At 43.8% G+C, this 25,373-nt stretch overlaps 1 protein-coding gene across 1 annotated transcript; it reads right to left on the bottom strand.

The window, feature by feature from the left end:
• Nucleotides 1-12,828: 12,828 nt before the first annotated feature.
• LOC119815106 (eukaryotic translation initiation factor 1A) lies at nt 12,829-25,196 on the bottom strand. The gene is made up of 2 exons (XM_038331288.2): nt 25,086-25,196; nt 12,829-14,505 (listed from the first exon to the last, which is right to left on the bottom strand). The coding sequence occupies exon 2, from the start codon at nt 14,306-14,308 to the stop codon at nt 13,874-13,876; it is 435 nt and encodes a 144-aa protein (XP_038187216.1). The 5' UTR covers nt 14,309-14,505; nt 25,086-25,196; the 3' UTR covers nt 12,829-13,873.
• Nucleotides 25,197-25,373: the final 177 nt, after the last annotated feature.

The following is a 25,373-nucleotide window of genomic DNA, read 5'->3' as shown; positions in this document are numbered from 1 at the left end:
AATTAAATCACTGCTCAGTCGATTACTATAGTGTATTTCTAGTAAGCTCTTACATATTAAATTAACCCATTTTATGACTTTATATTTTACCATGAGGTTTGCAGCCTACTGGCAAGGTTTTCGCTGACAGCTTGCATCTTTCCCCACTGGTGGCTACATGGTGTTTCCTTACTCCGCCTCCTTTTTTCCAGCATTTGGTTTAGTTTCCCTGCCTAGCTCTACTCTACCCTATCACGGGCCGAGTCAGATTTTTTATTCATTAACCAATAAAAGCAACACATAGAGGAAGGAATTTCCACACCATTTCTCCTTTTCTGTTTAAATAAAAAAGAAGGTTTTAACTTTAACATAGTAAAACATATGTATATATTACATTTAACAAAACATATCAAGTAAGAATTACATTTACAATATTTATATTGACTTTATCTTTTATCATAACTAAGGAAAACTATAATTATAACTATCTATTCTTCAACTCCATCAAAGATGGCAGAAGGATATAATATTATCTAAGTTAACAGGAAGTGCATTGTAAGTAACTTTTAAAACTCTAGAATTAATGGAGACATCTCACTGCCTGGACAGTCACCCCAAGTTTTTTTGTATCTTTGGAGCATCCATCTTTAGCCTACAGGCCCATAGTATCCAGTAGATTTTTCCAGGAAGCAGGAAATTTGAAGATCTGTTTTGCCTTATAATGATAAAATCCATTAGTTGTTTTTGTGTGTTTGGGTGTGTGTGTGTGTGTGTGTGTGTGTGTGTGTGTGTGTGTGTGTGTCCTGAAGAATGTCTGGCAGACTCTTTCATGAAGCAGGAACCCTGAAGGACTGTTTTACCTTCTTTAGGCAACTTTCATACTCATTTTTTTGTGGGTTTTTCATGGCCAGTTTATACAGCAAGCAGTCCAGGCAAGAGCAGTTTCTTGCCCAAATGGCTAACAAACTCCCTGAAAAGCCTCTTTGATGCTCATGATCCTCTTGAAGTAATTGGTGCTGCCAAGAACAGATAGATGTGTCTCATTTTCATGAAAAGTCATAAGTTGTTAAAACATTTTAAATGTCATATTTTGTAGTCTTTGAAAGATTTGAAGAATACCTATCTAACTGAAATGTAATTTTTTATATATAGAAAACCTAACTAACATGGCTATAAGTTTGACTAATATAGATGATTATCTATTAACCTGAAGTTTTAATTATGACTATAATCTTTAACCCCATCAAAGGCCTGAAAAGGGAGATAATATTACTGAGTAGTCAGAAAGTGCAATCAAGCAGCTCCCAAAATGTACAGTAGATGACAGAGACAACTGGCTGCCTGAGCAATTACCCAAAGTCCTATTTGCAATGTTAAAGCAGCCAACTTTGGTTCAGGCAATACATGCAGGCAAAACACCCTACACATAAAACTAATAAATACATGTACATATTTTTAAATGAGAAAAGAACCTACAGTCTATAGGCTAAACAACTGCAACAAGAAGAGCCTGGACTAGAACCAAAAAAAGAGGAATAGTTGTCTCCACCATGAGATGGGCAGTTTATGTGGTGAAGAATCAGTCTGACCTTTGCTCCCAGGAAATGGGCCTTTGGAATCCCCCATGGCATTGGCTTACCTGGATACCTTTGGAAGCAGTAGACAGTAACATGGTGGTTTCAACTCAACTTCTGGAAGGACTGAAAACTGAAAGTCAACCATGTGGACAGCCAACCACATCTCTGTGACCAAGTCACAGGCCAACCTCTGGACTTGCAGGATGGTGAGCTTCCTTGGTTGGCAGTGAACAGTGGATGCTGCCACACACTGTATAGGGGCAGGTAAGCTCGGTCCACAGCATCTCTGGTAGCTCCCCAGGCCAGCTCTCGTGGTCCATACGCTGTTTGGCAGTTACTAATCTGTAGTGTTTCACTGTGATGCCCCATAACCATGAGAATATCTGTCAGGATTTCATGAGTCCCTTGAATCTTGGAGGACTTTTGAATTTGAGAGTGGTTTTCATATTCCTTTTACACTTGCTGTGCAATGGTGTGGGGTTCTCTGATTGTAGTTCTCGTGGATAATTGTGGAAACTATGCCTTTCTAGTCTTCAATTTACCTCCTGTAGAAAAATGGGGACATAATCTAATCCTCCCACAGGGAACAGTACGCAGGGTAATACAACTGAAACAATGAATCAGCAGTCGTGTTATCATTGGTGGCAGGCTACCTGTTTTGAGGAGTTCCAGGGGAGTAATGCTTAGCTTATCCATAGAGGGTAACAATCCAGTCTTTGGACAATGCCAGATACACATAGCTTTGAGTTCCACGTCCACTAATAACTAAGGTTTGGGGGCAGATCATTTAATCTCTCATCTTTGTGAGCTTCACCTATAAAATAATATTTAGATTACATAGTGGATATAAACACTAAATTAGACTCCATTTAACTCATTTTTTATCATTGATTAGTTTTTACTGACATTAGTTTTTATTTTCAATCAACTGTGTGGAGAGGGTTGGGGCACATTAGCATATTTTTTACATAAAATCTCCATTTCACAAATCTTCTCATTTCTGCTCTGATAGAATATTAAGTAGCTACCTATATTAATGAAGTATGGCTTTAATACCTTAGATTTCCACATGGTTACCCTTAATTAGGATGGCATTTTTTCTTGTTTGGTCTCTGTTTAAACACCAATTGGTTGGTTGGTGGCTGATTAAGTCAATCATATCCATACCACTAATCACAAGGGGATTCTAATAAGAATTCATGATACCACTAATCACAATAATAAGAATTCATGAAATCATGTAAGACTAGAAATCAACGAGGGTTGGGGAATAGTGTAGCCAGTGTTGCCTGGGGAAGGCATGGCCCTGGTGCCGACAGCTGGTGAGCCTGCAAGTCCTCTTCTGAAGAGACTAGAGCAGTACCATTTCCAAGGCTGCCTCTGTGAATGGAGACAGCTAGAACATTTTCCAGCCACCCAGACCCAAATAATCACACAGAAACTGTATTAGTTACAACACTGTTAGGCCAACGACTCAAGCATATTCCTAGCTAGCTCTTATATCTTAAAGATAACCCATTTCTATTAATCTATGTATCACCACGAGACTGTGACCTCCCAGTAAGGTTCCCGAGGCGTCTTTCTCCCTTGGCAGCTATATGGCATCTCCCTGGCTCCACCTACTCTCTCTATTTATCTCTGTTCGGATTTCCTGCCTAGCGGTACCCTGATAAGCCTTGGCTGAAACAGCTTTATTCATTAGCCAATAAAAGCAACACATATACAGAAGGCCCTCCCACATCATCCCTCAGCCCATCCAGTGCCACACAGATTCTGACCTCCACCTACTCAATGAACTGTGGGCTTCTTATCCCAAAGTCTGACTTCACGGTACAGGCTCCTGATAATTGTATCCAGGTTAGACCTGGGTTGCCATAAAAGACATTCCCTTTCAGCTGGGTGAGTGTTCCTAAGAGCCAGTGGGTTGCATGTATTCTACCAAGCCTGAAATGAACATTGTTACCTCATCCTGCTGCTTAGGGCCAGATCTCTGCCCACAGTAGTGGTGACTGTTCTTATCTGCTGGCCTGGGAGTGCAAGGAATTCAAAGTGCCCAAGCACTTGGATCACTAGGATATTGGTACATGTCTTCACGAAACACTTTGATTATCCTTTAATATCAGGAACCTTAACCTTTGAGAACCCAGAGTTCCCTGGAAGGAGATTCCCTATGTGTCAATGGCGGTGGTGGCAAGTGGAGCCATCTTTCTCAAACGCACTATTGTTTGAAAATAGTTTAGGGATGCTCCTCTACTGGTCTTGTGTTGGAAACTTAGTCCTCAGCGTGGTGGTGTGAGAGGTAGTGGGGTAGTGTCTAGCAGGAGGTCTTGAAGTCATTGGGGCATAGATGGGATTAATGTAGTCTTTGTGGGACCTCCATCATGCCCTGGCTTCTTTTCTCTCCATGTGATACTTCTCACATGTGTTCCCACCATGATGCCACCTGCCACGAGCGCCTCATAACACCTGTGCCACGCCTTTTGGACTTTCAGCCTCCTGAACTGCTAACTAAATAAGCATCTTTTCTTCATATGCTTTACGGTTTCTGATATCTTGTTATAGTGATGGACATACACCCCTTGGGCATCAGGAACGTGTACTTCTTATAGGGGGACAGACAGCACCATATAAAGGCCCCTGGTTTAGTCTTTCTACTGTGTCTTTAAGGATGGCAGCATTTCTAGGGCAGTGTGCCCATAATGGCACTTCAGCTCTATCTGAATATGACCATGGCAATACTCCGTAAAGTCGGGAACTTTGAAATGGTGCTATAAATGGCATGGTATGAGTGGATTGCCCACACTCATGTCTACTTTTCTGTGAAATGGGTTCGGGCTGGGTACTATGCTCTCTGGGAACTTATGCAAGTAAACATTCTGTAAGTCCCCAGAGGGTGGTGCTGATTAAGGCTCCGAGAGCTCAAAAGGTCATTCTATACCTAAAACAGGCCCTTTCCCTACAAAGCTTAACTACTGGCCCTTCTAGAATGGAAAGACCCCTGCCTAGTTTTCTTTCCATCAGGTGATGGGTTGACCTCAAGGTAGCGCGTCATCCAACCTGGTCTCTGGTGATGACAGGTTAGACATTAGTAAATCAGTTTTGGTAACAGAAACATCATTGAGCCCATGTGTAGTCTTTGTCTCTGCTATAGTTCTCTCTTCTAGTTGCATTGATTTCCCTATAGGTTGTGACAGATGTGAGGGACAGCGCTACAAATACGGAGGTGGCTCCAGGGCCAAGGGAATGGAAGAGTTAGCCCTGACCCTCAGCACCTGCAGGACTTAAGAACCGGCTCCGCACGGCACCCCATCCGGGCAGCACACCCATCCGGGCAGCACACCGGAGCTGAGCCTAGCTTCAGGAATGCAGGTGAACCAGACCTGAGGGCAGGAGGGCAGGAGAGCTGCCTCTGCCCCTCCCCATCCTCCACGTGGTTGCTACCTGAGGGAGGTGACAGAGCTGGCCCTGGGGGACAAGAAAATGAGAGAGCTAGTCCTGCTCCTCACCTACTGCAGCATGCGAGAGAGTGGGCCCTGCACTCCACTTGGGCAGCACACCAGAGCTGACTCTGTTGTCGGGGGCGGGGAGGGGCACGGGTGAGCTAGCCTTGAGGGCGTGAGAGCAGACCTCCCTCCCCCTATCTCCATTGGCTCACCATAGCAATCAGGAGAGAGCCCCCCCCCCCACCGCCGCACCTGGCCTGGGCAAGACACCTGGTGGTGTGAGTGCCTGTGAACCAGGCCTGAGGGCCTGAGAGCAGGAGAACTGGCCCAGCTCCTTGCTGCAAGCCGCACTGGGTGAGCTAGCCGAAGCAGCGCTGGAGAGCTCATCCGGAGAGTGACAAGGAGGGAAAGCTAGGGAACTGACCTACCTAGCTAACCCCCGCCCCCGACCCACCCCAACATTAGCCTATCTATGAACTGATGGAGCATTGAAGGGACCAAACCTACACTTCCAAGACAGCAGGATCTCCATGGCACAGGACACAACAGGATATCCAAGAGGAGCCCCAGAGAAAGCCCATTATCAAGGTGTGGCAGAAACCAGAAGCCTCGAGCCAGACCAGTGACTCATAGCAATGAACACTTGCAAGAGGAATGGAACTAAAGGGTAAACTGTGTGCTCAACAGGCCACACTACAGCTTCCACGCAAGACTCTTCTCTCTCTCTCTCTCTCTCTCTCTCTCTCTCTCTCTCTCTCTCTCTCTCTCTCTCTCTCTCTCTCTCTCTCTCCCCCTCCCTCTCTCCCTCCCCCCCTCTCTCTCTCGATTTGGTATTTGATTTTTCTTTTAAATTGTGTTTTGTTTGGAGGGGGTTGCAAGGGCAGAGGTTAGATGCAAGCGGACAGGAATATAAGTGGGATCGGAATTCATGATGTGAAATTCACAAAGAATCAATAAAGTTAAAAGAATTAAAAAAAAAAAAAAAACCATGGGGGAGCCCTGAGCACTCAGGCTCTGGCATCTTACAGGTGGTCTCTGACCTGGCTTGGTTTTGTCAGAGGCCTCCCATTGCTGATGCTGGTCTGTTCCGTTTACTGACCTGGGTGGTTCTGAGAAATCCCAGCTCACAATGGGCAATCCTGTGATCAAGCCTTCTTCCTCTAAGGAAGCCCATTATCATGCCGAAATATAAGCTCTCAGAAGGAATCAAATGGGATTGCCTAAACATCCAAAGGCTTATAACTTTCCCATGTTGGCTTGCCACCTTGCAGCTTTCCCCATCAGTGACTTCTGCGACACCACAGGGTGTCCTGCATCTCATGGGCCGAGCTTCCATTAGTACTCTGAGCCCCAGCCAGAGCCGGGAGTGTTCTGTGCTGCTCTATGGACTAGTGAGGGTTTGCTAGGTGGGGAAGGGCTACCTCAGGACCTTAAATGGCTCGCCAAGTCCATGTGTGTCTATTTTTGTTAGAAAGGAAATAAGAATCGCAAACTCGCCTTTCCCTTTGGAGAGGATGGCCTGGCTGTCTCCTGACCACTGTACTTCTGCAGCTTTCTCATGTGCTGATCTCTGGGGTTGTCTCTTATGCCGGGGATACAGTCGCCTTGCCCAGGCTCTACCTGCCTCATAACCACGGTGCCCAATCAGTATGATGTCTTCAGTGCAGTGGATCAGTACCGTTTCCTGTTAGGTGTCTCAAGCCAAGAGTAGGATGGAGGATAGAGCTGAGTGAGAGCTGCCAATGGGGATTCTTGTAGTTGGAGCATCTCCCACCAGGCAGAAAGGGTGTGCTTCTAGGGGGTGGCTTCTGGGGTGCGCTGCTGTAAATCTCTTGGGGTGACAGCTGGAGGCTGTCAGTTAACATCTCGGCCCACAATAACAGAGGGCTACCCCTCCCGTGGCTGCCTCAGAAAGCTTCAGAGGGGGCGATGCATATTTCATTCTATGTGCTTTTCTGTATTCTCCAGATTTTCTGAAGTAAACAAGTAAACATATATTATCTCTGATATTATCTCTGATTTAGAAAAAAAAAACCCTAAAAAGTACACAACTGTGTCTCCACAGTGGTTTGGGGGGCCATCCTATTTCACAGCAGCATTCCGTGGGCATGCTCAGAACTGGGGGTTGGACCTAAGAGCCTGAACATGGTGAGCAAGCGTAGTACCACTGAGTTACACCTCAGTCCCAAGTGTCTGTGGCAGACTTTGGAACAAGTCTGACTGCTAAGTCTGGATTTTTTTTTAATGTTTTATCTAGCTTTTAAGTATATGTGTGTCTTACCTGTGCTTATGTTGATATATCTATCACGTGTGTGTGTGTGTGTGTGTGTGTGTGTGTGTGCACTGCCCACAGAGGCCAAAAGACGGCGCTGGATCCCCTGGGGGTAGAGTTAACAGTTGTCTTTGAGCCGACATTTGGGCACTGGGAGTCGAACCTGGTCCTCTGGAAGAGCGGAACCACTGAGCCATCTCTCCAGGCCTGGCTCCTAAATTTTTAAAATGATTCTGTAACATTTTAATCTTGTTTACAATTTCTAGTGCTGTGGTTTTGGAGAGGTTTCTGTGTTTTTTTTTTTTTCCTGACTGTTTAAATACTTTGGGTGGTGAGACAGACGGCTCAGTGGGTAAAGGTGGTTGCTGCCGAGAATGGCAAGTCAGTTGGATTGGCGGAGCCCACAAGGTGGGAGAAGGGGCTCCTGAGCTCTCTGTCCTCTGAGCTCTGCAGGCCCTCCTCCGTGAATACATTAAATAGAAAATATGGAATGTTGCATATTTTATAAGGAAATGATTAAAAATAATGTCCCTAACCCTAACACCCTTGGTCATATGTTGCTAGCATTTTGGAGTATTTCCTGCTATGTTTTCACCCTTTAACTGCTTTTTGTTTTTTTTAATCCCCTTAAAATGTTAAGATCAAGGGAGCCCATTCATCTGCTTGGCCTAACATTCCTCCTCAACCTTCTTCACTGAACAGGGTACTTTTATTTAAAAGAAGTATACCAGCCTGGCAAAAGGAAACGGGTATGGGCCTAGACGTTATCGACAGACACTTAGGTCTGAGAGTAGACCTGCTAGGCAGTGCAAACACTAAGATGGGAACCGTATGTCCAGGGGGAGTAGCTGGGGACGGGTGGCTCACAGAGGAGAAAACAGTGACAGTCCGTGGTCACACTGAAATCCTTCCCGTCTAAACAAAGGACACGCTCACACGCTCACTGTGGATGGAACACGAGGCTCTGTGTACATGTCACACATACACGTGTATGCGTCTGGAGAGATTTTCTTCAACATTCATTTCTTAGAGCCAGAATCACGTTGTGGCTGATGGTTGGTGCAGCGCGCTAACAACAGAGCACAGTCTGCTCAGATCCTTACAGAGGCTCCGTCTAGGGCTGGTGAGTGAGCACGGGCCACCCCAGGCTCTTCACGGGAGGCTAGCCTACTGAGAACAAAAGCTCTTCTCACCATGCCAAGGCTGGGAAAATTAAGGGCTCTGCTCTAGGTTTTCGTTTTGCTTTGTTTTAACTAACAATCAGAAGAGGGAGTTCTGCAAGTAAAAGTCAAAGCATTTACTGTGCCTTCAAGCAATTCTGAAGTATGGGAGTTACAGACTGGCCATGTGTCAATCATTGTTGGGCTGAGTGATAAAAAATATTGTGGGTTTTTTCCCATGCTTTGTACGCTTGACAATTGCATAATTAAAAACGTTCCATCTGTTTGTAGCACTTTTATCAGCTCATAACTCAGGAGTGCTGGGTCTTTTTAATCTGTCTTGATCAGCAGCTTGATCATGTCCAGTGTCTGGAACAATCGCTCCCCGTTCTATTCTGGTTTGCCAGCTTGGTATACAGTAATGCCTTTAAACAAAGATTCCGACTTTAGCTTCTCCCTGCCCAGTATATGCGTTCACTTTGGTTACTGGGCCATGTTCTTGGCCTAGCGTGGATTGTAAGGTGAAGCGCTTCTGTTGTAGTGACTTTTCTGTTCCTCATGAGAAACCTTCGTGTAGCAGTGCCCATTGTCACAGCAGTGACAAAAGAGGACAGGGGCAGGGACAACCGGGGAGGAGAAGAGCACAGGGAGTGCCCTGGGCCACCCAGGGCTCCTCCCCAACCTCCTCGTCACTTCATTAAAAGTGAAGCTATAACACATCCAAACTTGTACAAGGCCACCACAGTAGTCCTTTAAGGGGAATTTATAGCTGTAAATGCCTGCATAAAGAATGAAATCCTGCCGGGCGGTGGTGGCGCACGCCCCAAGCCACCTCACATTAGCGGAGTACTTTAAAGCATGGAAGAGAAAACTACACGTACAACAGGAGAAACAGTAAAGGTCAAGAGTGCAAAGACATGAAGCTGAGAATGAAAAACCTGCAAGTCTAAAAGCTGGTTCTTTGAAGAGATTCACAAGAACTGCCAACTTTTTAGCTGACTAAAAAAACAAAATAAAATGTAGGTGAAGAGGAAGAGGAGGAGGAAGAAGAGGAAGTGGAGGAAGGAGGAGGACTCAAATGGCTGAAACCAAGACCGCGTCAGTGGCCATCACCCTAGAGAGCACAGGAAAGGACTGGCACGAGGCTCTCAGCTTTTCGAGTCACTGAACACAGCCTTCCCATTCTAATGTCCCCTGGGCTATGTGGAGGACACACTGCAGAAGTTAACACACGCATTACCGGAATTACTAGTCGTCTATTGCTGAACCTTTGGAAGGGAAACCTACCTCCTCAAGCTGTTTCCATCTCCACAGGAGGGAAGAAATCGGTGCTGACAAACTAGAGAGAGCCAGAAGGAAAACAGTGGCAATTCTACAGACCACAAGCACAAACATCTATAAAAGTGACATCCTAGTGACCATTTGAAGGACGGCAGCAGCTGAGACCATGACCCCAGGCAGATGTTGATGATGCAGACAGCAGTTTAGCCTGCCGGAGAATGATGGACGCTCTGATCTTTCTGTGCATGGCACGTTGGTGATTTTTGTAGCATTCAGCAGCAGCTAGATGCCTGTGTAAGGCTCTCCAGTTAACTCTGACAAGTGGCTAATTTTAGATTATGATTACTCAATTTAGGAACCCTTCAGTATTTACTTAGGAAAATACGGCTGCATTATACATTGGAGAGACCTATAGGGATAAAAGGACCCCCCTGCTCAAAAGGCTCCTCAGATGCTCTTCGTGCTTGGCAAGTCTTATTTTATTTAAGTGCTAAGAGCTGCCTGTGGTCCATCATTTGATTGTCTGAGTGTACAGCACTGTCAGGGACCTTTAGTCCTTATGAGGCATGGCAAATCAACTTAAACCCTGTGCTGACCAGCTAGTTGTCTGGAAGAATGGACCCTCAGTTGAGAAAATGCCTCCATAAGACCTAACTGTAGGGCATTTTAGTTCATGACTCATGGGGGAAGGCTCAGCTCACCTTGGATGCAGCTACCCCTGGGTTCTGTAAAAAAAAAGCAGGCTGAGCAAGTCATGAGGAGCATGCCAGTGAGTCACACCCCTCCATGGCCTCTGCGTTTGCTCCTGCTTCCAGGTTCCAGCCCAGTTTGAGTTCCTGTCCTGACTCACTTCCTTCAACGAACGACCAGCATGTGGAAGTGTAAGCCAAGCAAACCCTTCTCCCCAACTTGCTTTTGGTCATGGTGTTTCCTCACAGCAACTGAAACCCTAAGACAGCCTCAGTCAGTCTTCTGGAAATCCAAACTCTTCCTCTAACTTCTGTCTGCACAGGCGTATGCAGGGGCTCACATTCAGTTGACTGCTTTCTCCCTGTGTTGAGATCTTCAGGCAATGCAGATGTGACAATCCCCACAGCAAGTCTTGTGAAGGCTTGTGAGATGACAGGAGTGGCACCAAGTGACACAAACCCGGGTGAAGAAGCTTCCGCCCCTAAGTCTCCTTCGCTCGCGTCTCTCCCTCACTCCCCAGTCTCAGAGTTTCTACTTCTTGCCCTCGTTTCAACTATGCCCCATCGTTCTTGTTTCTTATTGTCAAGAACTCTTCTCATACCTGTTTAGAAAAAGCACCCCAGTTGCAGAGGAAGAGCCTTGGCTCTTCTGAAGACAAGGCACCCGTGAATGACTCTCGGGCCTTTTGGGTGCAGCTTCAACTTGGCCCATGTGATGTAGGATTTTTGTTTTGAAAAAAGACACCTGTGACTGGCATGCAGGATTTAGTAGGATGATGCTGAGCCACTTGTCATCTTTCCAGGGTCAGTCTTTATCTTAAGGTGCACAGAATGTGGAGATCACACACACACACACACACACACACACACACACACACACACACGTTGATTAAATATCCACTAAGGATAAACCAACAAAAAGCAAATCATGGGGAATGGGGAAAGAGGCTAAGGAGTAACGATCTCCATGTTGGATAGTGGGAAAAGAGGAAAAAAAAAACTCGAAGTGCAGAGAAACAGCCCCTGGTGTTTAGAGTGACAGCACAAACCCCAGTATTTTCATGAACAGAAACAGCAATGTACCATCTAAGGGGAGGTAGAAAACTGGGTACTTCCAAACGGATATGGATAAAACTGGAGGTATTAGGAACAAAATGTAACACAAGAATAAAAAGTTGCCAAGGGCACAGTGTTTATGTATGCGCTATTAGAAAATCAGTTTTAAATCATAATGTGAGCAGAGCAGGGTGGCACTAAGGCAGGGGCATGGCTATTTCAAGGCTAACCTGGAATAATTAATGATAGCTATCATAACACATCCTAGGATATGATCTACATGAATTGTTTTTGTGGTCAATACTGGCACGGAGGGTGAGAAACGCTGAAGCTAGAATAAGATCTGACTGGCAATCTACAGGAACAGTCTCTTGTTTGCTGTTGAATACACCAGGCTAGCTGGCCCATGATCACGTTTCTTCTGTATTAACAATTTACAGTGGTAATGGGACAAATGTCAGCTAACAGTATAGTGAGGTATGCTGTGTAGAACAAGCTCCAGCAACGTGTTCTTTCCAGAAGACACATTGTCCTTCTGGGGAGAAAGACAATGTCAGTCCAGCACCATGTCTAGCTTCATATTACAAAATTAGCCTTTACAAAGAACTGCATACCCACCTAAAGAGATCCACCCATGAGAAGGGAGAACATGAGCAAGGAAGTCAGGACCGCGAGGGGTGTGTCTACCCACTGAGACAATGGGAGTCCACCAAGGCCAGCTGGATCGGGACTGATGGAGCATGTGATCAAACCGGACTCTCTGAATGTGGCTGACAATGAGAAGCCAAGGACAATGGCACTGGGTTTTGATTCTACTGCATGGACTGGCCTTGTGGGAGACTAGTCTGTTTGGATGCTCACCTTCCTAGACCTGGATGGAGTGGGTTGGACTGTGGACTTCCCGCAGGGCAGGAAACCCTGACTGCTCTTTGAACAGGAGAGGAAGGGGGGGGAGGGAGTGGAGGGCAGTGCGAGGGAAATGGGAGGAGGTGGAAATTTTTAATAAATAAATTAAAAGAAAATAAAGAGATCCAGTCATCAATGACCAGGAAAATTGAATTTGCTTTTCTTTCTTTCTGACTGGGGAATTTTCTTAAGCTACATTATTATGGGCTAATTGGGAAAAAAGAAAAAGGTGAATACTATTATTTTCATGTCCAGTCACCATTTAAAGGTGCCTGGAACAAAGCCTGAGAAAGCAATACTCTTTAGGGAGAAGGCACCCGAAGGTTGACCGGCAAGGTTTACACTCACTTCCCACGCAGCACGGGTCAAACTGCGGACCACCTACACCAGCATCACTTCAATGAGCGAACAGTAAGCTCATCTTAAGCACCAGAGTCTAATTTAAAGAAAAAGCCTCTCACATGATGAACTAAAAATCATCCAGTCATTTATTTTTGTTACATACCAGAGAGATAATGAACATATTAAAAGTAAAAAGTGTTTTCATGCCCACATTTCACTGGGCCTCTCTTCTGGACTCTGCAGTTCAGGAAACAGGGACTGCCTCTGCATTAAGCTGTGGCTCCTCTCCCTTAACCCACGCTGAGGTTCAGGAAGACTGTGTTTATACAATTATGTAACTAACTTTAATCCATACACAGCAATGAAATTATTCAAAGCCTCCATACAGTAGCTAACTTTTTGGAAATGACTTTTTACACAACCTACTTTGCAAAGTAAAAATGTTTTATGTGCTATTAACAACCACCTTCTCTATGCAAGTATCAGAACATATTTATTTCACTTTTTATTTTCAATTCTTGCATATGCCTTAGGAAAGTAAAAATTACATATAAACATTGTCAACTACTGTATTTCTAAACTCAAGATGATTATCACCTAAGTGTTTAATTTCTGCAATGGCTAATTTTTAAAACTCAAAATTGCTACTGATGTAATTTAAAAACTGTACTGCGAAATGCCTATTTATGGGTGGCAACAACATAAAGGCTAAAATGTACAGAACATGAAAAGTATAAAATGGCATGGCTCCATAAGTACAAAAACAGCTGCATTCTGACTAAAATGTGGAAATCTGACTCAAGTCTCAAGGCATAAGGAAGGGCCTGAAGCAGATGTGCTGGAACTGGGGTATATTCAGCCCAGGATGCTCAACAGGCAGAACTGCTGACACAATGAAGCATCACAAATGGAAAGGCAATCTCAACAGTGCACACTGCTCTACCCCTAAGTTCAGTTACATAGATAAGAACAAAGGGTTAACATGTCACTTACGATAACATCTTTGGTTTTCAAAGAAATATAATACTTTAAAAAATAAAAATACATCAATCTGCTTTAACAAGTCATACTCATGCTAAAAGAAGTTTTACTTAACAGCTGAAGGTCAAGATCCCAAGTATGCAAAACTATCTTCAGAAAACTTGGGATGTAGCATGCTTAGGTTAGCTTAGATATCATCAATGTCTTCATCATCATCTCCAATATCATCAAACTGGATTTCATCATCATCCCCAGGACCAAATGTGTCTGTTTCATTGATTTTCGCATGTTCTGGAAGTTCTCCATACGCCTTCAGACTTCTTGCTTCATCTGCATTATACTTTAAGATTACATCAGCTTTGTTATCTTGATAGTCTCGTAGACCAATCAATATAATGTCTGAGGTATTTATCCAAACCTTTTTTCTCAACTTTCCTCTGATGTGGCACAGCCTCCTTACACCGTCGAAACACATTGCTTCCAACCGTCCATTTCCCAGCATTTTGATCACCTGGGCATATTCTTGCCCATCTTCTTTAAACACCAACTCTCTTTTTTCAGATTCATTTTCATTTTTACCTCTGCGCCTGTTTTTGCCTCCTTTGCCTTTATTCTTCGGCATGATGGTAAAGGCAACTGCAACAGTCGAGGTGAGAGACTCCTTATTGCAACTCCTCTCCAAGAGGAAAGGATGGGCGGCAGGAAGTGTCTGACAGTGGTAGACTGGAAGCAACTGTGCGGCTGGAGCTTTCTGGTAAACTGTCAGTACAGAAGATCCACAGGCAGCAGAAAGTGTTCCAGAGTCCTGGCTTCTGCTAGCTGCAAAAACAAAAATATTTTTAGTAAAAGTTCCCTGTAAATATGAAGTCACCATGGAGAACAGGCTGGGTCAGCTCTGGGTTGCACCGCGTTGTTTGGAATATTGACTTCTAACCTCTGCCCAGCCATGGCTTGCTCTACCTAATGAAGCAACAGCCTTGACCTGAGCTACTCCATTTTCAGAGTAAGTGCCAAGAAAGAATGGCTCCACATCTTGTTTACACGAGTAAATACCAACATCTGCTAGCTCATCAGGAGACAGATTGGTATTTTCTGCCAATAAACAGTGAAACCTATCAAATTACAAGACACATGAGCTTACCAAGCACACAAAAGGTACCCTCCCCACTGGAGACTGTACCAGAAGGCCGAATGTAGCAGAATGACGTCTTTGCACTTGAATAGCTGTGGTCTAGTGCCGTACAGGCCTGCCCCTGTTCCTCCAGTAGCTGTCTGCCTTCAGAACAGCCCCTCTACAATCCGAACACAGGCAGCCTCTTTGACCCCTTCTTAAGGAAGACTCTGCAACCCACCATACAGTGAGGTGCAATGAGTGATCTGGGAGTTAATATCAGTAATTAAGGTTAAAATAAAAGACCCTGTAATTGTCAGTGATCAGCTAGCAAGCAAATCTGGCTTTCTTAAATCAAGTAAAATTAATGTGGGTTTATGAATTTATTGTATTCGATAAATTCTGGCATTGTATAACGACACAAGCATGTCCATCTATGCTCCTGATAAAACACTCAGAAAAGATATTCTTGACGGAAAGACTGTTTAGTCACTAAAAAATTCAAATATTGTACTTTTGATAAATTTTCTAAGTTTTTGTTTCAAATTTAAACTACTTTTGTGTGTTTGTATTTTGTGTACATACATTCGTGTGTGTGTGTGTGCATATGGACATCTTCCTCACTCTCCATCCTTTTCTTTGAAGCAGGATCTCTTACTGACCTGAAGCTCGCGGATTCAGCGAGTGGGGAGCAAGCCCCAGGGACCCCAGTGCTAGCACGCTGGGAGAGTGAGCCCAGAGCGCTGGGGAGCAAGATTAAGTCCTTATGCTTATACAGCAAGCACTTTACCAACTGACCCTCCCAAGCCTTCTTACTTTTCAGTTCTTTCGGGAACTTAGATATAATGCCTTTTTCTTTTTGTTTTCCTATATACCATCCATAGACCAATCAGATAGAATTAACATTTAATTAAGTCTAAATATCTTAAATTTTCGATTTCCTTTATGTAGATATACTTTAAATTTCTCAATTTTTTGCAGAATTTATTTCTGAATTTTTAAATTTTTTGAACTAACCCAAAAATGTCATTTAAATATTTTAGTATTTTGATATTTACATAAAGATGTCCAGTGCTTTTACTAAACTCAAAATTCCTGTCAGTCCTGAGTCTTTTTAGGGAGAGCAGGGTGAATAAATACAGTAATTTTCTCCCTGGCTTTTCAAGCTCAGGACTTTATTTCTTATCGCCAATATTATATTGGTTAGTTTTCTGTCATTTGTTTTTAATCCCAACAAGCTTTTCATTTTTCTTTTTATGGTTTACAATTTTTGAAAATCAAATTGTATATTATCGATTGCCAGGAATTTATTGTCCTACTAAATTACTAGTACAGTTTTGCAAACATTTTGTTGTTACTAGGTTAATTCAGCCACTCATTTCAGGTACATACTCAAACGTATAAACTAGGCTCTACGAGCATGCTTTCTTAGGACTGTGGTATCAACAGCTAGTCCACTTTTTAGCAATCCAACTGAGACGCAGCACATGTGAGACCAGCAAAACCTGGGGTGATTTCTCTCTAACCCTTCAGTCATGATTCAGAACCCCACTCCTTTCTTTCCCTTTAAGTGTCCTTACATTACCATAAGTGACCACATGGATTTGAGGGTTAATTGGTGCTACAATCCTTGCAAACCTATAGTTAGGTCTTATGCAGAGCACTAAGCGATATTGTCTATATTGCAACTACATGCATAATACATTTAGAGCCATGGCTGCTCGTGAAGTCTGGCTATTTCATGTCTCCTTTTCTCTACTTATGTTCTCTAGGGTGCCATCAAAATAACCCACATGAGACACTATTTTAAAAAGCATTATCACTGCAGCAGTCAAGTTCCACAGCTACTTGATTTCTTAATACCTTGTCATTTCAGGTCATCAGTAGTGGGAGTTGAGCAACAGTGCCCATTTCTCTACGTATTCCTCAAGTATTGCACAACACAATCTAGGGTCTGATACTGTTTCAAAGACTCTGCTTTGATTTCTGGGGCTAGTCACAGGGTTCACTGGGTAAAAAGATGGTGCAGTCATGTTGGGTAATTTGAAGGAATGTTTATAAACATGCAATAGCACACCACACCATAAAGAATAGTGCAATGCTCAGTTGGGTGGTGGTGGCGCACACCTTTAATCCCAGCACTCGGGAGGCAGAGACAGGCGGATCCAAGTTTGATGCCCACCTAGTCTACAGAGAAAATTACAGGACAGCCAAAGTTACACAGAGAACCCCTGCCTTGAACCCACCAACCCCACACAAAAGAACAGCACAATTCTCTAGTACTATAGGCAATAGCTTTGTATTTAGGGAAAGAGAGAACAGTTACTGGTACAAGTTTAAGATATTTGGGCAAGAAATTCTGACACCCTTGTTGAAACCTGTTTCTTGACACAACTGTCTGTAGCTACAAGGCTTTAATTCCAGCCTCTCAATTCTGGGCTCTCTGGATTTGTACATCTGTCCTAACGCTAGAACCACATGCTGTGTAAATTCCTGCAGTAAGCTTTAAAATGATGAGGTATGACTCACTAAACTTTGTTCTTTGGGTTTTTTTCTTTTTGACTGTTTGAGGTCTTTCCACATCCATATGATCAATCTGTCAATTTCTACAAAGGTAACTTAAATTTTGGTATAAAATGCATTTGATCTAAAGTTAATGATTTAAACTTTTTCATATATACACGATATGTATTTGCCCCACAAATACAAGGTTATGTTTAACATTATTTACATTATTATTTGTGACATTATTAACAAAATTTCTTAGTATCACATTGTTAGAAAATGACTACAACAGAAAACAAACTTTGGTCTTTTCATTTCCGAATTTTTTTTCATGGTACCGTGCTAGCTTTAATAAAAACATGTTCTGATGGTATAGTATTTTCTTACATAATCTCTTTACTTAACAAAGGTTGTGTATGTTAGGAATGTAACCCTGTACATTGTTCCTATTATCACAAGCCTGGAGTCTGCTTTATGTTATGAGACTTGTCTTCTCTGCACAGTGGTCTGTGTCTCGGGGCAGAAGGTTTGTTTCTTACGTCTCCACCTGGAAATGGAAGGAGTATGATAGCTGGATGGAGAACTATGTTTTAACTTTGACCTTTGGCTTGTGCAGTTCATCTCCCCAGCTAGGGTGGAGGAACCTAAGAGACAAAGACAAGAGTCTTATTCAATTTGTGACACTGACAGCCCTAGCCATGTTTTTCCAGGGCTCAAGAAGAGCCAAGCAAACAAACTTGAGAAAACAAGGACATCATACTGTTCACAGCAGCAACAAGGGGCCAGTAAATAGGGAAAGATGCCCAAACTAACTACTGGTCAAAGAGATGCACGTGCATTAAGAGATTTCTTTCAAGCTATACAATTAGTGTAAGTCAATAACTGTGAGTTGGGGAAATTGGCTTTCTTGATCAGCTCTGCTGGAAACAGACCTGGTGGGTATGAAGAAGCAAACTGTGAACATGCTTGGATACCACAGCTCTGCACTTGGTAGTAAGTGCAGTAACGTTGAGAGGCTGTGTCCATGGGCCGCTTGTCTTCTTCTTCCATTGTGTCAAGTCTGAAGCAGCCTGACTGCCCTTCCTGGGGCTTTGTCTTGGTCATGTTTTGAGCTGCTAAATTTGAGAGTTAAGGCATCAATCTTAACTCAGATCGAGAGCAGGCTTACTTTAAGCTTGCGGTAAAAGCAGTGGGTTGCCCATTCAGTGGGCAACCCAACCCCACTGTTTGCAGGAGTCATCTAAGCCTGATCACTCTTGCAGGACTTGATGGCAAGAAAACTCAATAAAAATATTTGACGTTCATGCTGCCTACTGTGGAATGAGCAAGAAAGTCTGAAAAAAAAAGTTAACATTTCAATTTTCTTTTTCTTTTTTTTTTTGAGACAGGGTTTCTCTGCAGCTTTTGGAGCCTGTCCTGGAACTAGCTCTTGTAGACCAGACTGGCCTCAAACTCACAGAGATCCGCCTGTCTCTGTCTCCAGAGTGCTGGGATTAAAGGCATACGCTACCACCGCCTGGCTTAACATTCCAATATTCTATGAATAATTAAATTGGGTCTACTGAAACTAATACTTAAGCAGCACGGTGTACAGGCGCATGCCTGTAATCCCAGCACTTGGGAGGCAGAGGTAGATGAGGAGTTTGAGATGACCTGATGTACACAGTGAGAGCCAGTCTTGTTTACATGGAGAGACTCAGGGGTTAGGGGAGCTTCAGCCAAGAACTGAGGACTTCCAGTGTAATGGCTTCAAAGTAAATAAAGAACACCCATCTCAACCCCTTAATTTTCAAAAAACCTTAAGAATAAAGAGTGTAGAATCCCAGTATTAAATATTATTTCAAACCTTGACTTTACCATTATTAGTTTTACAACTTTTAATTTCTCCATGTATTTAAAAACAGTTATGTTTGTTTATGCCGAGATATATGTGTCTTTGTGTTTTGCTTCCCTATGACTTCTATGGGTCCGATGATCAAATATATCCGAACCCATATGAAAAGAACAGTTAATGTTTCGGAGCTTGCCTAGCGTGCAAAAGAGCCGCATTTCATCCCAGCGCCACAAAAGCAAACTGTCCTTCACATAGCACTTAAATAGTGTTGACGGAGCCGACCACATGCTTCTTGGTGATGGCATGACCTTGAAACTCCATAGAGTTCTGGCAATAAACACGGCTCCCACCAGTACCTCCACCACGAAGCTAGACTCTCAGAAAGCTAAGGAATGGGACGGATCCAGTCAAAGCCTCGGCTTTAATCCTAGCCACATCGCTTAGTAAATTAAAGACTCATGTGGTCAGAAAAGGATACAGTAAAGTTAGATTTAGATGAAAAAACCTCTAAATGGTTTAGTGTGTGTTTAAATATATATATGTATATATATAGAGAGAGAGGGGGGGAGGCTTGGAACGCAAAAGAAAAAGAATAAAGTCCTTAAAAAAAGAGAGAGAGAAGTTGGGTGTGGTGGCACACATCTTTAATCCGAGCACTTGGGAAGCAGAGGCAGGTGGATCTGAGTTCAAGGACAACCTGGTCTACAGAGTGAGTTCCAGGGCAGCCAAAGAGACACAGAGAAACCCTGTTTAGCAATTTAATAATTACAGTATTTGTCTGTAATTAGATTGATGGGGAGCACACTGGAACTACTTAAATATGCTTTATGAACTGTCTTATGCTGAATAAGGAATGGATGTGGCTCCACCTTAAAGGGATGTCTAACAAGCACAAAGACCACTTCAGCTGGGAAGTGGGGAAGAATGAATACACAAATGGGCATGAACTGGCTCCCTGAGCCCAGTGGAGAAAGTACAGTGACTCTCTGAATGGCAGAAGTTGCTTCAACAGACCTCAAAACACACACACACACACACACACACACACACATATACATACATACAGTGGCCTTCCAAAGGACACTCACTCTTAACTGGGCTCTTCTGAGTTGTAATGTCCCTCACATAGGCTGTCCCAACCCCAGGGCCTATATGAGGCTAAAAGACATTGTTTATTATTATTCTTTCCACTGTTACTGGATGCACAGGACAGCTCATGTAAATCCTCAGCTACGCCCAAGAACTTTCAGCTGCTTCCTACCTAGAATACAGACTTACAACTACCTGTAGCTGTCAATGTGGTTTGCTTTCCAAGACATATGGCACTTTAAATAAAGATAACCAATCACATATGATACAAAGCAGTCTAGTAAATACACCGTTTAAAGCATGCATACCACAAAAGTCAATTATTTACAATGATTAAAATAGCATTACCATGTATATCAAAATAAAAGGGGAAGATTTTTGTGCACTATATTACACAATTATTATTCATCTTCTCTATCATTCTATAACATGTCTTTAACTAATATAGTTGGGCACTCATTATGTGCCAAATACAGGAGCAAGAAGAAAGTGATATAAGGGGAGTTAGACGGTGTCTTTAGAGGATTGGAGTAACTAAAGGAAGAAAGTGTCTTACAGAACGGAGGAAAGCACCATGAGTTACACTGAGCATGGGGTCTAGAAAACAGATCATGATTCATAGACTGAAATGACTGCTTTAAGCACCCCACCCCAGCTGAAAGGATGCCCCAGCCTCTTCTGTGTCTGCCTCAGGTACTGCCCCCCACTTCGCTCGCCTGAGCATCCCTACCTTCATTCAGTCACAGCAGGCTAGTTTTTCTGCGCCTCTGCGATGACTCAGAACCTCTCCATCCCAGTCACCTTGCATCAGCAGACACTCCCATCAGCCACCTAGTCAACCACTGTTATATTTTTGCTAATGACTTTTTTACATAGATTAATCTTACTTCCCCACTTATACACCTCAATCTAATCTAATGGAAGCCAGAACATTCCTTTTAACAACAGAACTCCAACTAGGTCCTTTTGTGGTTCAATTTCTTTGCCGGTTCTTCACCGCCCTAGGAAAAGGCTTACATTCCTAACATAACTCTGTAGAAGCAGCTGTTGGTGTTCTTTCTCCATTACCTAACCACTCCCCACTCTCCCTTTTGTTGGTCTGGTGATTTTGAGCGAATTCTGCTCAAATGTTTTAGCTGCATTACTTCTGTAAACCTCGTAAAGCAGAACAAGGCAGCGCCTGTGCCTGTGTAGTAATCTGAAAAGTGAACAGCACCACCTGGTGGCCAAAGGCTGTTGGGGCAATGAGGTTTTCTGAAAAAAGGCAGCGTGGCTCTCACTACCTTCAATCTCCATCTTGCTACACAGAGCCTTCCAATTGGGGGTTTAACATACTGGCCCTTATAGAGAAACCCTACCTAGAAAATTCAAAATAAATAAATAAAAATAATAATAAAAAATACTGGCCCAAAATATCAGGCTCGTAACACCAAATTTTAATTCTGCCGTGTTAAGGAACTTCTACAGAGACAAGCAATATGGTCTACCATACTTCCTGACGAGTTAACCATCCAGGAATTGACTGGATTCCGGGCTTTTAGAGATTTCTTCCGTAGCTGCCATTTCAGCTCCTGGTTAGCAGTTTCTGGAACGAGTGGTTTTGACCCTCTGCTTTTTCCTAGACAAAAGTGCCCTGTCTGACAAAGCAATGTCAGGGCTTCCTTGTGGCTGTGTTCTCTATTCAGGATCAGACATGTGTCACACACATGAAATTCACATTTACTGTGGGGAAATTACAGGCTGTAGAAGCTCTCAGAGATTTAGGAATATGGGCTCCAAGCATCTGTCTGTCTGTCTAGCTCTTGAAACAGAAATTATGAAAAGGGGCTGGGCTGACTGCTGGCCCAGTGGGCTAAATGCCCGCTGATCAAGCACGAGGACCTGAGTTCAGAACTGCAGAGCCCATAAAAAAGCCTAAGGGGGTACCCTGTGCCTGCAACCCAGAGCTAGGGAGATAGGCAGGAAGATCCCTGGGCTTGCTAGCCAGTCTATCTAGCCCAATCTGTGAGATCCTCGTTAAGGTGTTTCCAAGCCCAAGCGGAGATCAATAGGAGGCACTTGATTATCAACTGCTGTCCTCCACATCTGCATGAGTGCTGAGTATTGGGTCCATGTGACATTTTCTTTTTTTTTTTTTAATTTATTTATTAAGTATACCGGATTCTGTCTGCTTGTATTCCTGCAGGCCAGAAGAGGGCACCAGACCTCATTACAGATGGTTGTGAGCCACCATGTGGTTGCTGGGAATTGAACTCAGGACCTTTGGAAGAGTAGGCAATGATCTTAACCGCTGAGCCATCTCTCCAGCTCTGACATTTTCTTAAGTATGAAAGATATTTGACAAGTTTTTACTAAAGAATAATCCACTAAACTCATGAAATATGGTCATGTCCCTTATATCGTGTAACAAATAACCATAAACTCGGTGACTTAAAAATAACAAACTTATTCTGACAGCTGAAATGAAGGTACTGGCTCACTCTGTCTGGAGGCTCTGAAGAGCTTCTCTCCCAGCTTCTCAGGACTACGGACAAGTTCCGGTGTTCCCTGGCTTGTGCACACACCACTCAAACCTATCTGTGTCTTTACATTCTTCTGTGCGGCTTTTCTCCATCAGGTTACCATTCACTGTACTTAGGGCTCACTCTAGATTTAGGATAATCTCTTCTGGGGATCTTAATTTAACAATAACTGCAGAAATCCTACTTCCAAATGAAGCGATATATACAGGGACGGGAATGAGGTCTTGGAATTGTATCTGAAGGTATACAACTCAACCTATCACACACAGTATGTCTGAAAATGAGACATAATTACATCAAATAAAAAGGATAGGAAAGACATTGCTTTATTACTTTTATGAATCTAGACTCATAGAAAAGCCTGAATCTCACCTCCTTCAATCTGCTATGCTATGTTGACTGAAACACATGAAAAATCCAGCCTCAAAAACTACAAACCCTCTGAAAGATCTTCAGAAGATACTCTGAGAATCATGCTCCACAGTAAATATTCTAAGGTACATTGTACAGTATGGTATAAAATTATGCAAAGTGGGGCTGGAGAGACTGCTCTTCCAGAGGTCCTGAGTTCAATTCCCAACAACCACGTGGTGGCTCACAACCACCTATAATGAGATCAGCTGCTCTCTTCTGGCGTACAGGCAAACATGCAAACAGAATACTGTACACATAATAAATCTTAGCCCGGCAGTGGTGGTCCTCGCCTTTAATCCCAGCACTCGGGGAGGCAGAGGCAGACGGGTCTCTGATAGTTCAAGGCCAGGCTGGTCTGTAGGGTGAGTTCTTAGGCAGGCACTAAAGCTACAGAGAAACTGTCTCAAAAACAAAACAACAACAACAAAAACACAAACAAAAAAATTTTTTTTAAATATGAAAAAGTGAAGCTTCCAGGTCATGTATGTATTCCATAGTATACACGTATCTTTCATGTTATTACACGTTAGGCTTTCCCCAAAGTTCACATTTCTACTAGCAGTGCACAGCCATGTCTAGCATTGTTATACTGTAAAAATTCTGCCTGTCTGGTAATATTTAATTGCGATTAAAAGTGATATTGCGCCGATTTTTATTACTTTTTTTGATATTACAGTTATATAATTTCCCCTTTCCTCCATCACAAACCCCTCATACTGTACTGAGATTTTAAATCTTACTCCTTCTTTCCTATTTATTTGCATTGTCCTCTTGGGAAGAAACAAGGCAGACCGGTCTGGGTGTGTCTGGGTGTGTCTTAGACATCCCCTCCACCCCCCCCCCCCCCCCCCCCCCCCCCCCCCCCTGCAGGGCTGAAGAGTCAGCCTTGGACAAGCTCTATTACTGAGTCATATTTACCCGCTCATTTCTTTTTTCTTTTCTATTTTGTTCGGGTTTTTTTTTCCCCCAAGACTGGGTTTCTCTGTGTATCACTGGCTGTCCTGGAACTCACTCTGTAGATCAGGCTGGCCTCCAACTCAACAGAAATCTGCCTGCCTCTGCCTCCCTGAGAGCTGGGAATGCTGCCAGAGGTTAGTTTAAAAGAGCTCTATTACCTCTCCCAGCTCAGTCAGAAAACAGAACCTACAGTTTTCACTGTCAAATTCAGTTTTACTTTCACTTGCCAACAAAATAGAATTTGTTTCTGGCCTGGTTCTCAGGAAGGTGTAGTCTCTCCCCAGTCTAGATGAAATTAAGACTGTGACCTCTGGCCTTCATTCCTTTGGCCACCGCAGAAGCTCTGGGTGCCCCAGGCCATAGAGACTTCCGTCTACTCTCCTTTTATATAACCTACCCCACCCTCACTCACAAACTGCCTTTTTCTAAAAAAAAGAAAAAAGAAAAGAAAAAAAAGGAAAAGAGAAAGAAAAAAAAGCACCTGACTGGCAGACGCATGGTAAAATGTATTAAGAAGCGCCATGTTGCTCATAGGCAAATTAGTAATTCTGCTGTAATTTTGCTGTCGGATTCTCAACTCCCTAATCAGTACAAGAGACACAATGACCACTTACTCTGGTGGAAGGACCCTGAAAAGGGGTACGGGCAGCTAGTGCTCACCACGTGCCAGCCCCTCCTCTAGAGGCCCTTCCCAGATAATGAACCCGTGCAATAATCCGTATTTATGAGCACCCTTTAGATTAAGGCAGAGAGTTTAAGCATCCAGGCAGAGGTCAGAGGGCCGGGAGGTAAAGAGCAGGGATTAGAAATGCGCTCTTTGCCTAAGATGCCTCCACCAACACCATTATAATTAATAAGACAGCCTCCTGCAAACCAGAAAGCGCTCCGCCACCGGCGATGGGTCCCCGCTCCCCGCCCCAGTGAGCTCTTCAGAGTCCCTCGGAGCGTCCCCAAACTCGGTACTCACGGTGACAAAACGCAGGGGAAGCCCTTCACCACCGCAGCCCAGCGAGCAGCGAGACCACGCGCCCCTCCTAGGCAACGGCCGGCCACGCCCCTTCCGTGGAGTTCCCGCGCGGCCCCGCCCCTCGCCAAGGAGGCCGCCCCCGCAACGCCGAGGCCTCGCGCGCTTCCACGTCCTCACTCCAACGCCTCGCCCGCCCCCCGGATATCACATCCGGGTCGCTGGGGCCTGCCCCGGCCCCGCCCCTTCCGCCGAGGCGCCCGCTGTACTTCCGGTCAGCGAGGCCTCTTC

The sequence above is a fragment of the Arvicola amphibius genome, chromosome 5 (genome assembly GCF_903992535.2).
Source record: "Arvicola amphibius chromosome 5, mArvAmp1.2, whole genome shotgun sequence".
NCBI lineage: Eukaryota > Metazoa > Chordata > Mammalia > Rodentia > Cricetidae > Arvicola > Arvicola amphibius.
Note: the sequence above shows the minus strand (reverse complement) of the source record. Positions and strands in the feature narration are given on the sequence as shown.

Excerpts from the sequence above, each read along its gene's own strand:
- LOC119815106 (XM_038331288.2), bottom strand. The coding sequence starts at position 14,308 with ATGCCGAAGAATAAAGGCAAAGGAGGCAAAAACAGGCGCAGAGGTAAA.